Source organism: Dermacentor silvarum, chromosome 7, assembly GCF_013339745.2.
Source record: "Dermacentor silvarum isolate Dsil-2018 chromosome 7, BIME_Dsil_1.4, whole genome shotgun sequence".
Taxonomy (NCBI): Eukaryota; Metazoa; Arthropoda; class Arachnida; order Ixodida; family Ixodidae; genus Dermacentor; species Dermacentor silvarum.
In genome coordinates, this window is record NC_051160.1 from 164,451,067 (window position 1) to 164,464,390 (window position 13,324).

General features: G+C 47.9%; 1 protein-coding gene across 2 annotated transcripts in view; it reads right to left on the bottom strand.

The window, feature by feature from the left end:
* LOC119458655 (coiled-coil domain-containing protein 9) overlaps positions 1–13,324 on the bottom strand; it is a 75,619-nt gene that overhangs the window by 50,324 nt on the left and 11,971 nt on the right. For both annotated transcript variants that reach the window (XM_037720518.2, XM_037720520.2), the window contains exons 2-4: positions 12,835–12,939; positions 10,469–10,549; positions 7,398–7,499 (exon numbers count right to left, since the gene is read on the bottom strand). In XM_037720518.2, the coding sequence (XP_037576446.1) occupies positions 7,398–7,499; positions 10,469–10,549; positions 12,835–12,939 (288 nt within the window). The remainder of the gene's footprint in view (positions 1–7,397; positions 7,500–10,468; positions 10,550–12,834; positions 12,940–13,324) is intronic.

A 13,324-nucleotide genomic window follows, 5' to 3' on the forward strand; every position in this document is an offset into this window, starting at 1 on the left:
TTGCAAGGCACTGCGAGGGTGCGGTACAACCACGATGATGTGCTTATGAACTGGGAAACATGTAAACAGAAGCTGAAGGACATGTTTGGCTGTCAATGCAGGCGGAAGAACGCCACTAAGAAAGACCTAGCAACTCATGCACAAATGTCCACAATATCCTACGTCACTTATACCCAGGACATCCTTGCTCTATGCTGCAAGGCTGACAGTGACATGTGCAAGTCGAACAAGGTCGGGCATGTTTTGAAGGGCACCCCTGACGACGCTTTCAACTTGCTAATGAGTAAGAATTGTGCGGCAGTCGGCAATATTATCAAAGAGTGCCAACGCTTTGAGCATGCAACGAGCCACCGCATTGCAATGTTGCCAACATTGTTCGCCCGCTTGCCGAACACAGCTGCAACTTCCTCACGCAAAGACAGCAGAATGCAGCGACCAGCTACTTTGTAAGGACGCGACACGAATTGTTCGACACGAAATTGAAGCAATGTCACTTGCCACCCTTTTTCCACGCGTCGGTGTTCCCAACAGCTTGCCCGTAGTACCACCTGTTTGAGCTATAGTCTGCGAAGAACTCCACAATCTTGGAGTTCATTCTGTCTGTTCTATTACAACTTCACGACTCTCTGATGAACCGTATCCTTCGCCTAGCCAACGTACCCTCCAGGCTATCGAAACACAGCCTAGTGGTGAACTGCAGATCAACCAGTCTGCTTTGCCTGCCATCGAATCGGTCACATTGCCCGCCATTGCCGCAACCGTATCGCCTCCTCACTACCACAAGCGACCTATGGTTATTACCGCTGCGGACCGAGCCAATGCTGTTTCCAGTCTCCATTTGACCAGCAACCACCTAATGCTGATGCTATTGCTACATGGAACAGTTCCTCACCGTCATTCTATCGTCACCAGTCCTTTTCGCCACCAGCTCGTCGGTCGTCATCCCCAATAAACCTCCGACATTCTTCCCCAGAAAACAAACTACTGCATCTCCCCGAGGTAATGCTGCACTGATGACTCAATCTAAAAATCCTCTGCTCACTTTGCCAACTACACAAAACTTGATTGACGTTATAGTCGACGGCATAAACATTCAGGCGTTGATCGACACTGGTGCGCAAATTTCTGTGATGAGTGCGCAATTGCGCCACAGCCTGAACAAGTCCTCACATCTGCCACAGCACGAACGCTCCGCGACGCCGATGGAGGAACACCCACCGCGCTCGGAATGTGCACTGCTCACGTCAGCATCACGGGCACCTTACCACTGTTTTGTTTGCAGTTTTGGAACAGTGCCTTCACGACATTATCCTAGGTTTAGACTTCTCATGATCTCATTCCTCCCTCGTTGACTGCACGTCCGGTGTGATTCAACTTCAACTGCCCCAGAGTTGCGACGTTCCCCTAGAGACACAACCGCACTTATGTTCCCTCAATGACAGCCGCCTAACACCAGAGGCCACCAAGTACGTTACTGTGACCTCATTTCTGCCTGTTCCCGACGGCGTCTATGTGGCGTGTTCAAGTGCTCACGTAATGGTTGAAAGAAACGTCGCGGTTCCGCACACCCTACTCACTGTTGCAGACAACCGGACCACACTCCCTCTCCAAAACTGTAACTACTTCGCGCAGGTCATCCCAAGACGCAATGTCGCTGGCCGATATCTCGCCTATTGATGATTGCGAGATATCCATATTAGACTTGGAAGATCCACCATCATCCGCAGGCAAGTTCGATCTGTCCAATCCTGCACCAGACGAACTAAGCAAGATGATCGCACCTGACCTTCCTACGCAGGCTGCTGACATATGCCACGTCTTGGAGGCTTGGAAGCATCAATTACAATAGCAAATTAGTAGAGAGCTATACGGAGTAAGGATAGTTTTATCGGCTGCATAAACTTGGACACATTCGCTTATGTTGAATTCCAATGGCGGAGGCGGAGCAAGTTTTTCTGCTCGTTTCGGAGCAAGTTTGTTCCAATGACAGAGTGAGGGCGGGAGTAAAATGTTCCAATGAGAGAGTCGGAGTGGATTCAGGGCGGGAGTGACTCCGTGGAGCAGGAAAAGATGCTCCGCCAAAATCGGCGGAGTGGACCGGAACTCTGCGTGACGCATTTCCTTTACGACGTTTGTCTGCTGGGGGGCGCAGCCGGTAGCGACTCGCGATGGTAATGGCGGCCAACATGAACGGCTCGGCTAGTTTGGCAGAGCGTGCGGCATTGCTTCTGCTGCTAGATAGCGACAGCTCAGAGTCGGAAAGCTCAAGTTCCGAAATGAGCGATTTCTCGGATAGTGCCAGCGACGCTGAAACTGCCGCTTATGAGCGGGAATTCAACAGGATGTTCCGCATTCCCGTGAACAGGCCCGAAGTAGTGAGCTTCATCGAGGACGTCCTTTAAGTTGCGAAGACACCTACCATGTTTGTCCGCATCCTGTGTGCTCACCATAGCAAACAAAAGCTGTTGCACGCTTAAATGGCAAGATATCCATTTTGCAGTTTTAAGCAGCGGGTGAACGGCGCTGAAAAGACAAGTGACCGGTGCGGCGATGCTGGGAGCAAACAGCAGAAGGGAATGACAACACGCAAGGTATCCTGGGTAACTTGGCGCCCGAAAGATAGAACTTCCGCTTCCGCCTTGCTGCGGCGGCGCAGGTTGTGTTCCACTTGCGGATTTGGAGGCGTTGCTCTACGCCAGAGTCGAGTGCTCGCTCGCGGAGGCCATCGGCTGCTCCGGCTCAGCCATTGGAATTGAACATTACTAACTGAATTAACAAGCACTGTGTCAGCGCGCACAAGCAAACATGAATAGATCACACTCGATGACCGCAGACAACTGTCAAAACGCGGCTGTCACCGCAAGCACGGCGACAGCAGCAAGCAAAGATTCATTCGGTCTATCGCTTCAACAGAAACTGAGCGGCGAAAGCACAGCGCATGCAAAGGTCAAAGCTGTGTGGAGATCGTTTTCAAGATATGGTCAAAGCCCTCTCTGCCTTCCTGCTTTCCTCCTTTCGCGTGGGTGATTGAGTCGCCAGTTCCCCTTGCGCCCGGTCGCGAGATACGCATTTGGTGCCGCAGCTAAACGTTGCCTCCACTCCCTCCCTCCCATTCCCGTCGTGTTTTCTCTCCGCCGTGCGTTCGCTCTCCGTGAAAGCGCGTCCCTCGCGCAGTTTCACTCGCACATTGCAGTTGTTGATTAGAATTGGGTGCACCATTGCACTTTTTAGACAACTTGAATTTCGGTATTCGATTGTAACGCGAGGATCGACTTCAGGTAGCAAAAATCTGGAAAAAAACTCGCGTTACAATCGAGTAAATATGGTACTATGGCTTGGTCAGGGTGAAAGTAATGTGCTGTGGCTGCTGCTCGTAGGAAACGTTTCCGCGCTCGTATGGTAGTAAATAGGTTTAGATCTGCAACACAACACCTTCAGTATAATAAATACGCAATGTTTTGCGACACAGAAGTAAGAGACTTCATTTTACTTCGAATTGCACAGTGCCTACCTAATCTCTTTTCTTCATATTGACGCGAAATAAGTTGGCACGTGGTGACACTGGCCCCTTGAGGCGAGAACGACGAAGTTCGTGGTTGCGCGCGCGCTCTCCGAGGTCCAGCTATTATTAAAGGCTGACGTGTTTTTTTGCCTATCTGCTGCTGGCCAACTATTCTAGCTATACTAGCTGGGTGACATTTCTGGTGGAGGTGCTGGGTACGGTCGATGTTAAGATCTCCGGAGCGTACCCCAGACCAAAGCCCGGCGAGTAGTTCGGCCGAGCTTACCCCTGTGCACGTACGTACCAGCCGACGTCTCCAGGGACTCCAGCCACAGCACGGTCTGCTACCCGAACGAAGTAGAATGACGAACCAACCACCTCCTGCCGCTACTGCAGCATCGCACGTGGTCGTCAATCAGATCCGGACGCCGAATCATTTCCACGGGAGTGCTTCAGAGGACGCCGACGACTGGCTTGACCATTTTGACCGTGTCGCCAACGTCAACGACTGGACCCACGAGCGTAAGCTTCGATACGTGTACTTCGCTCTTGAAGATTCCGCTAAAATATGGTTTGAGAACCACGAGGCGACACTGACGTCATGGGAAGAATTTCGTCGGCAGTTCCTCAGTGCCTTCGCCAGGGCGGACAGGAAGGAGAGGGCGGAGTTAGCAATGGAATCGAGAATCCAAGGCCCGAATGAGCGAGTGACGGCGTACGTAGAAGACATGAATCGGCTCTTCAGACGTGCGGACCCCTCTATGACGGAAGCAAAGAAGGTGCGCCACCTAATGCGCGGCGTCAAAGAGGAAATCTTTGCTGGCCTCATTCGAAATCCGCCGACGACAGTGGCAGAGTTCCACGACGAAGCCACCACCATGGAAAAGGCCCTTCAACAACGGGCCAGGCAATACAACCGCGACGCCGTGATTTCAAGGGAGCTCTCTGCCGTTACCCTCGGCAACGACGTCGGCGCCTTGCGCGAACTCATCAGGGCTGTCATCAAGGAGGAACTGCAGAAGATGCAGACGACCGCTGCCTCTGTGGGACAACTTTCGATTGCGGAAATGGTGCGCGCCGAGGTCCGACAGGCCGTCCATGTTCCTGAACAGTACGAGGAACCACAGCAGAGACGGCGTCCTGAAATGAGTTACGCAGAAGCAGTACGCCGTCCGCCACCCTCAAGTGCGTATAGCATGGTACACCCCGCTCAACAATTGGACGTTAGCTTCAGGCCTCGCAGCACACCGCACATCGCCGAAGCAAGAACTAGGAAGAGCGACGTCTGGCGCACCGCAGACTACAAGCCCCTTTGTTATCATTGTGGCGAAGCCGGGAACATCTACAGAATGTGTCCTTATCGTCATGTGGGGCTCCGAGGATTCGCCCCAAATGCACCTCGTCCACGACCTGGTGAGCGGCCGCCGGAAATAGAGAGTTTCGTCGCGAATCGTCGCAATGGTGATCAACGATGGCACGAGCCCCGTTCGTCGTCTCCTGCTCGTTACAGGTCACCATCACCAAGCCAAGCCTTCTCTCGCGGCGCTCTCAGACGCCGCTCGCCTAGCCCGGCGGCTCGGGAAAACTGAGTTCAGCGACCTCCGGAGGTGAGGCCGCTGACGTCGACTGTGCGCAAGATCCTCCACTCCGACGACAACGACCAAAACAGAACGACGCAGACGTACAGACGCAGTCAAACACCGTACGAGAGGTAATAACGTCGAACATTCCCGTCACCGTAGACGACGAAGAAATAACAGCGTTAATCGACACTGGAGCGGACACCTCAGTTATGAGCATGGACCTTGCCTGCAAGCTGAAGAAAGTTTCTACCGAGTGGACTGGGTCGCAGATTCGCACTGCAGGAGGCCATCTGCTAACCCCGGTAGGAAGATGCACAGCGCGAATGAGCATTCGTGGGTTTACGTACCTCGGAGATTTCGTTATCCTCCCAAGCTGTTCGAGGGACCTAATTCTGGGAATGGACTTTCTGCAGGCTAATGGAGCCGTGATAAACCTACAAAAATCGCTGGTAACGTTTTCAACGGCGCAGGCCTTAGCAGGGAGCAGCACTGACGACACGTATGTCAACGCCTTGAGGATTGTCGACGAGAACATCACGGTGCCGCCAAGGAGCAGCGTATTGACCCTCGTAACCTGCGACGCATTCGACGACTATGAGGGTATTGCCGAGGCAAATATCCCGCTGTTGCTCGAAAGACACATCTGCATCGCCCGGGGCCTTGTTCGAATACAAAATAAGTGCTCGCAAGTTTTGTTGACAAACTTCAGCCATGAGTATCAGCACGTCCCTCAAGGTACAGCTGTGGCCTTTCTGAACGACATTGCTGACTTCTCCGACGTCGGCACGTTACAAGTGACTTCACCGGATGCAACAACTCACGCCAGCCTGAGTACCCGCGTCCACATTAATGCTGACTTAGCAGATGCACAGAAGGATCAGCTACTGGGCCTAGTGACAGAATTCTCTGACTGTTTTTCCACAGAATCTAAAGTCCAGCGCACCAGTCCAGCGCACTTAACAGAGCGCCTGAACAGAACATTGGCCGACATGCTATCCATGTACATTGATGTGGAACACAAGACATGGGATGCAATTTTGCCATACGTGACGTTTGCTTACAATACCGCTGTGCAGGAGACCACCGAGTTTACACCATTCGAGCTCGTTTACGGACGTCGCGTTACAACCACCTTAGACGCCATGCTCCCGGTAGACCACGGAACCACAAGGAATGACACCACTGAAGAGTTCGTCGAGAAAGCAGAGGAAGCTCGCCAGCTTGCTCGGAATCGCATCCGCACCCAGCAGAATACCGACGCCTGCCGTTACAACCGGACCCGACGGAACGTCCAGTACTCACCAGGCGACCGCGTGTGGGTGTGGACACCTATCCGACACCGTGGGCTTTCGGAGAAATTGTTGCGCCGCTATTTCGGCCCCTACGAAGTTGTACGCCGCCTCAGTGATGTGAACTATGAGGTGGTGCCTCAAAGCTCTGATGCTAGTTCGAACCGACGCCGTCCCCGTGCTGAAGTCGTCCACGTAGTACGGATGAAGCCGTACTACGCACGCGAGGGATAAGCATCCCTCACAAACCGCTTCAGCATTGTGTACATGCCTGTATGTTTTGTTTTTTTTTCTTTCCATGTTGGCACTCTTGCCCATATTGCTCGCCCCATGCCCTTGAAGCGACCGGGCCGGTCGCTTTTGAGAGGGGAGCAATGACGCGAAATAAGTTGGCACGTGGTGACACTGGCCCCTTGAGGCGAGAACGACGAAGTTCGTGGTTGCGCGCGCGCTCTCCGAGGTCCAGCTATTATTAAAGGCTGACGTGTTTTTTTGCCTATCTGCTGCTGGCCAACTATTCTAGCTATACTAGCTGGGTGACAATATGTGACACACTGCTTTTTCGTTAAAGATTTGAACCGCGCTCCAGTCTTTGTAGCATTACCTGCTATGAAACAGAGTAATAGGTTTTCTCGAAATGCTGAACCTGGTATCATCAACATTGTTGTGGTGTCATGAGTGAGAGTTAAATTTGCCAACATTAGGTACCAAAAAGCAAGGTATTGGTGTGGTTCACAAGAAAACTAACAAAAGTGCTGTGTGTGCTTTTTGTGGCACAGGAACAGAGTGAGCCGCTGTATTGTGGCATTATGATCTATCCATTTCCTGGCAATGAAACTGAAACTGGTCTACAAGTATTATGGCAATTGTCCATGTTTTTTTGCTAAGGTTTGGAGCATTCTCATCTCATTTAAGGCAAAAAGTTCTGGCAAGAAGAAAACATCACATCGGTACTTCTTTGACTGAATGTGATGAAAAGCAGTGATGGCACATGCGAGCAAGTGTCCAGACGTGTGCTTTCACCTCCACAGGTGGCAGCACCGGTCGGACACGGGGCTCCCGTGGCTGCCTGGGCTTTGGGGGCTTTTTTTCGGCCTTCTCCTGTGTTGAGCTCGAAGAATCTGCCTGCACAGACCACCAATGAAATCAGCACACTTCTGCAATTCCTGCAGAACACATTTATTGCAACATCAGCCCTAACATCCCAATTTTGCTCAAAACTCTTGCAATCTGGCCCAAGCTCACCTAACTGTATGCAGCAACACAACAAAGATGACAACAGTACGATGACAATGACAGCGTCATGACCACAACAAAATGATGACAATGGCATGATGACAAAGGTTGCAGCTGATCTGTTTGTAAGCAAGCATTTATTCTACTTACTCAAGAAAGTTGTTATGAGCTCCTTGCAACTGTCTTGCCATCCCTCTTTTCCTGCACATTTTCTGGCCTCATTTGTAAATTGAAGACTGCACAAAGTCACATCCCATGACGTAACCGAATGGAAAGAGTTAACTATGAACTGTAAAATGTTGTAAAATGTTGCGTGTCATATCTGTGTCCTATATTGATTAAAGGGTTAATATATCAGGGCACAAGGAATTACGGTACAGCATAATGGAGCAGAGAGGTGGAACAGAGCGAGCATCATGAAATCCTAGTGACCCTCCAGATTTCATGACCCTCCAAATTTCACATGTTTTGACAGGTGGCAAATTACGCCGAACCTGACAATAAAACTGCGCAGACAGCACCTGCTCTTTACCGTAGGTAGGACGGCTACTGTCAGCGCCAGCTAGCGCGGCGCGCTCATCGAGTCACGTGATGCGCGGTCCTTTCGTCCATCGCGCAAATTGGCCTTACGATAACCCACCTGTTGTAAAGTTGGGATACCCCTTCTGCATTTCGGAGAAAAACAGGAAAGCAAAACTTTCTATGCAATAAATCAAAGATTGCCGCAAAACACAGGTCCACTATTAAACTGAGAACCTCATTGGTATTCAGGGTGACAGAATGTCACTAATTCATTAGTTTCAGAGAAAAAAAAGCATCTGATTCCATTCAACATTGATAGAAAACGTGATAGTGATAGAAAATATTTTCCAGAGCTTCTTATACTAGAGCTGAGCTGTAATCAGTGCTGGCATACTATTTTGCTGTTCTCTTTAATAAGAGTAGGGCGTACTGTATATCTTGATTTCTATGTACCCAAGTTACTGTTAGGCAATGCTAGGAGACTCCAGAGCATGTGCAGCACCGTATTTTTTTGTCCAAAATTTGTAAGCGTTAAATTTTGTCAAAAAATTTTCTGATACTCGATATTCGATTTGATATTTGGCTTTATGTTCTTGCTTCAAATCAATATTCCAATTCGAAATCTACTACGTATTCGGTCTCACATCCCTACTTATTACTGCATAAATGTGGTACACAGAGACGGGATCCAGATCCTTGACTAGATCCAGCAGAAAAGACGAAAATATTTTGGTTGTTTTTTTCATTTAGAGGGCTACATGTGCAATCAGCGGCAATGAATAAGAACACCAACGAGTGATAGCAGTATTTGTATACATTGTGGCTTGTCTCCCAAGCTGTCTATGAACCATCACCATGTTGTGACCCAGCAGCTGCTTACTAATCATGCCACTGCTTCCTATCACAAGTTGTCAAACGATTACTTCATTTCTGCTCCACCAAACACAAGCTCACAACAGCCTATCTATCATACTCAAACAAAGGGACTGACCGAGAAACTGAATTGCACCCTTACAGAGATGTTGCCTTGTCGTCTATGTACGTTTCAGCCGACCACCAGGATTAGGACACGCATTGCCCTACGTGACCTTTGCGTACAATAACTGACGTCATGAGTGCCAGTTTCTCTCCCTTTTACCTTTTGGCTGTTCCCACTCTGCATTTTTTACTACTGGATACAATATAATACGCCAGGGATGCCGTCGTTCGGGATCGTATGGCTCGTCAGATTGCCTATCGTCGGCTTACAGCATCTCGGATGTCACGAAGGACCTGCTACAACAGTTGCCCCCAAAGCTCTCCCCTTAAGCTCTCGTTCTGTGGTCTCCCAAGTCACCGTGTTGGCCTGTCCGAAAAACTGCCCTAACATTACATGAGAGCCTACCAGGTATTGCGAAGACTAAATGACAAACTATAAAATCACCTCTGTTGAAACTACCCCATCATCTTCCCAGTCATGAACCGATGTCCGTCCAAGTGTTCCATTTATACCAGTACTGTTTGGCATTCTAGCAAGCGCTGGGATGGTGCTCCAGCCCTCTGAGGGTCAGTTTATAGGCATATCAGAGAAAGACAATGGTGTGGAAAAGCAATGAAGGAGGCATGCTGGGTCTTTCGCTAAATCTGCTAGTGTGCCGCCTTGTGCATCTGCCACTGCACCTTTATGTGTGCCTGTATATCTGTTCGGGACGCTTCCTCGTCGTTACGGTATCACGCACTCCCCATTATTACCGCAGAGTGCATTTGTAATATAGTAGTACTATACGCAAGGTATACTTGCAGAATCTTTGTTCATGACGGTGATATGGCAAATGTCATCATGTAATACGTCGTACATACCACATGAGGTACTCTGCACTGCCAAGTCACTGCATTGTTCCATAAAATTTAACAAGTGCAGGAACAACAGCTGCAAGGTAACGCCAATAAATTTGGGTGCTTGCCTCAAAAGAACAAAGAATTATGCATCCAGAAGCATCTGGAAGTTTCTTATCTAGAAATGTGTTAAGCCAGAAAATAAGCAAAGCACAGAGCAAAGCACAAAGCAAGGCAGGGCACCTCTGCTTCATTACAACCCTTACAAGGACATCTTATAGCAGAAAGATGCACGTAGGACTACAGCACATTTCAGACACTTTGCACGTCTGTTATATCAGTCAAGCAGCTGGCTTAGACTCCATGATGAAAACAGTGCAAAAGACACGAATGCACGAGAAGATGACTGCGCTTGCATTGTCTTACTATCTTTGTCCTTTGCGCTATTTTACGTAAGATGTCAAACCAATTAGCTCAAGCTAACACCTTACTTATTGGACTTAAGGAGCAAATACACTTACAGATGGTGGCTTACGAAGGGAATTGTCCTTGATGGCTGCACTGCTGAGCAGGTCGGCATTCTTTTTGTCTGCTTCAATTTCCTGGTGGCATGAGACAAGTTCAGAGTACAGGACACAATGCTTTCCTTGGAAAAACAATGAGTGTGGGGGGTCCCACATTTCTATAACATTAATGGAGGAAGAATTGAGCAACACAAGAAATAATGGCAGGTGCAGGTCAATTTATTTCAGCGCCCAAACCTGATCTCTCCTTGAAGCCTGCCCTTTCATAAAGGGTAAGAATAAATGCAGGCATTACTTGTGTGATGAACATATCTCCCATTAATACTTAATTGCCACAATGGTACTTGTGGTCAAGTTATATCCCATTATTCTTGTGTGAATATGATATATGCTTCCTTTTCACTCAACACCAAGCAAAAACCGGCATATGTAATATATTCTGCACCTGCTGGCCTTCGGTGAACGAAAGCTTGTTGTCCTTTCATCATCATCATCATCAGCCTATATTTTATGTCCACTGCAGGACGAAGGCCTCTCCCTGAGATCTCCAATTACCCCTGTCTTGCGCTAGCGTATTCCAACTTGCGCCTGCAAATTTCTCAACTTCATCATCCCATCTGGTTTTCTGCCGACCTCGACTGCGCTTCCCTTCTCTTGGTACCCATTTTGTAACCCTAATGGTCCACCAGTTATCCATCCTACGCATTACATGGCCTGCCCAGCTCCATTTCTTCCGCTTAATGTCAACTAGAATACCGGCTATCCCCGTTTGTTCTCTGATCCACACCGCTCTCTTCCCGTCTCTTAACGTTAGTCTTAAGATTTTTCGTTCCATCGCTCTTTGTGGGGTCCTTAACTTGTTCTCGAGCTTCTTTGTTAACCTCCAAGTTTCTGCCCCATATGTTAGCACCGGTAGAATGCAATGATTAGTACACTTTTTTTTTCAGCGACAGTGGTAAGCTCCCAGTCAGGATTTGGCAATGCCTGCCGTATGCACTCCAACCCAATTTTATTCTTCTGCAAATTTCTTTCTCATGATCAGGGTCCCCTGTGAGTAATTGACCTAGATAAATGTACTCCTTTACAGACTCTAGAGGTCGACTGGCGATCCTGAATTCTTGGTCCCTAGCCAGGCTATTGAACATTATCTTTGTCTTCTGCATATTCATCTTCAATCAAATTCTTACACTTTCTCGATTAAGGTCCTCAATCATTTCCTGTAATTCGTCTCCATTGTTGCTGAATAGAACAATGTCATCTGCAAACCGATGTTTGTTGAGATATTCGCCGTTGATCCTCACTCCTAAGCCTTCCCAGTCTAAGAGCTTGAATACTTCTTCTAAGCATGCAGTGAATAGCATTGGAGAGTTTATGTCTCCTTGCCTGACCCATTTCTTGATAGGTAACTTTCTACTTTTCTTGTGGAGAACCAAGGTAGCTGTGGAATCCTTGTAGATGTTTGCTAAGATATTCACGTATGCCTCCTGTACCCTTTGATTACGCAATGCCTCTATGACTGCTGGTATCTCTACTGAATTAAATGCCTTTTCATAATCTATGAAGGCCATATAGAGAGGTTGATTGTACTCCGCAGATTTCTCGATTACCTGATTGATGACATGGATATGATCCATCGTAGAATATCCCTTCCTGAAGCCAGCCGGTTCTCTTGGTTGGCTGAAGTGTTGCCCTGATTCTATTGGAAATTATCTTGGTGAATATTTTATACAATATTGAAAGCAAGCTAATGGGTCTATAATTCTTCAATTCTTTAACGTCTCCCTTCATATGGATTAGTATAATGTTGGCGTTCTTCCAGCTCTCTGGTACACATGAAGTTGTGAGGCATTGCGTATAAAGGGCCGCAAGCTTTTCAAGCACGATATCTCCTCCATCTTTGATTAAATCTACTGTTATTCCATCTTCTCCAGCAGCTTTTCCCCTGGTCATGTCTTTCAAGGCCCTTCTAACTTCATCGCTAGTTATAGATGGAGCCTCTGTATCTGGTTCATCACTATCACTAGTATATGTGTGCGGTGAACACCTTCATGTTGCCATTATATGTTTCTGTCAGTGATTTAGCTGGTTTAAATAAAATGTTTGTCTCTTAAAGGAGACCTGTGCTAATTGTTTGTGAAAGTTAGCAGAAAAAATCTCAATAACTTTAGATTGCCAGACAACAAAAGCCCAATTTATCCCCGATTTTTCTCTTTGAAAATAACACATTTTTACCCCCTGAATTTAAGAAAACATAAAACACAAAGGACCTTAAAAATCAATGACAAACTCGGGGCAAATAATTGTAAAGTACAAACTGGTACACTTAGCATATTGTGAAATAAGAAGTGAAATAACATTCTCACTGCATGGCGTCGAAGCAGTTCTTCATTTTTGCGCCTCATTTCCTCCATGCGCTGCTGGACCAGTCGTTCCCGATCCTCCCTGGACATTTCTCCAGTGGTAAGCGGCTGTGGTAAAAAGAAAAAGTATCGACGCTCCAGAAGACAAGGTCAACTACATGGTAGTTCAAATGATTTGATGTTGATTATATCACTCTATTCTGCCTCTTTTTCATCTTCATTATCCACTCATTTAAATAAATTCATATTTTATTCGTGTGGTATTTCACGTGCAATTAGGTAGACCTTGTCTTCAGCACCTACAGGTGGTTGACGCCTTTTTCTTTTTTTGACCAGGAGGACAGGTGGTCCGATACCGGAGATAGTGCAGTCTATGGTGCAATGTGGTTAATTTTCTACCACACTGACGCTAATTACACATGTACCGTTAATTTTCCGTACTCTGTGACTAATCCTTGCTTTCTAGGTATACTTGATTGTGGTGCAAAATACA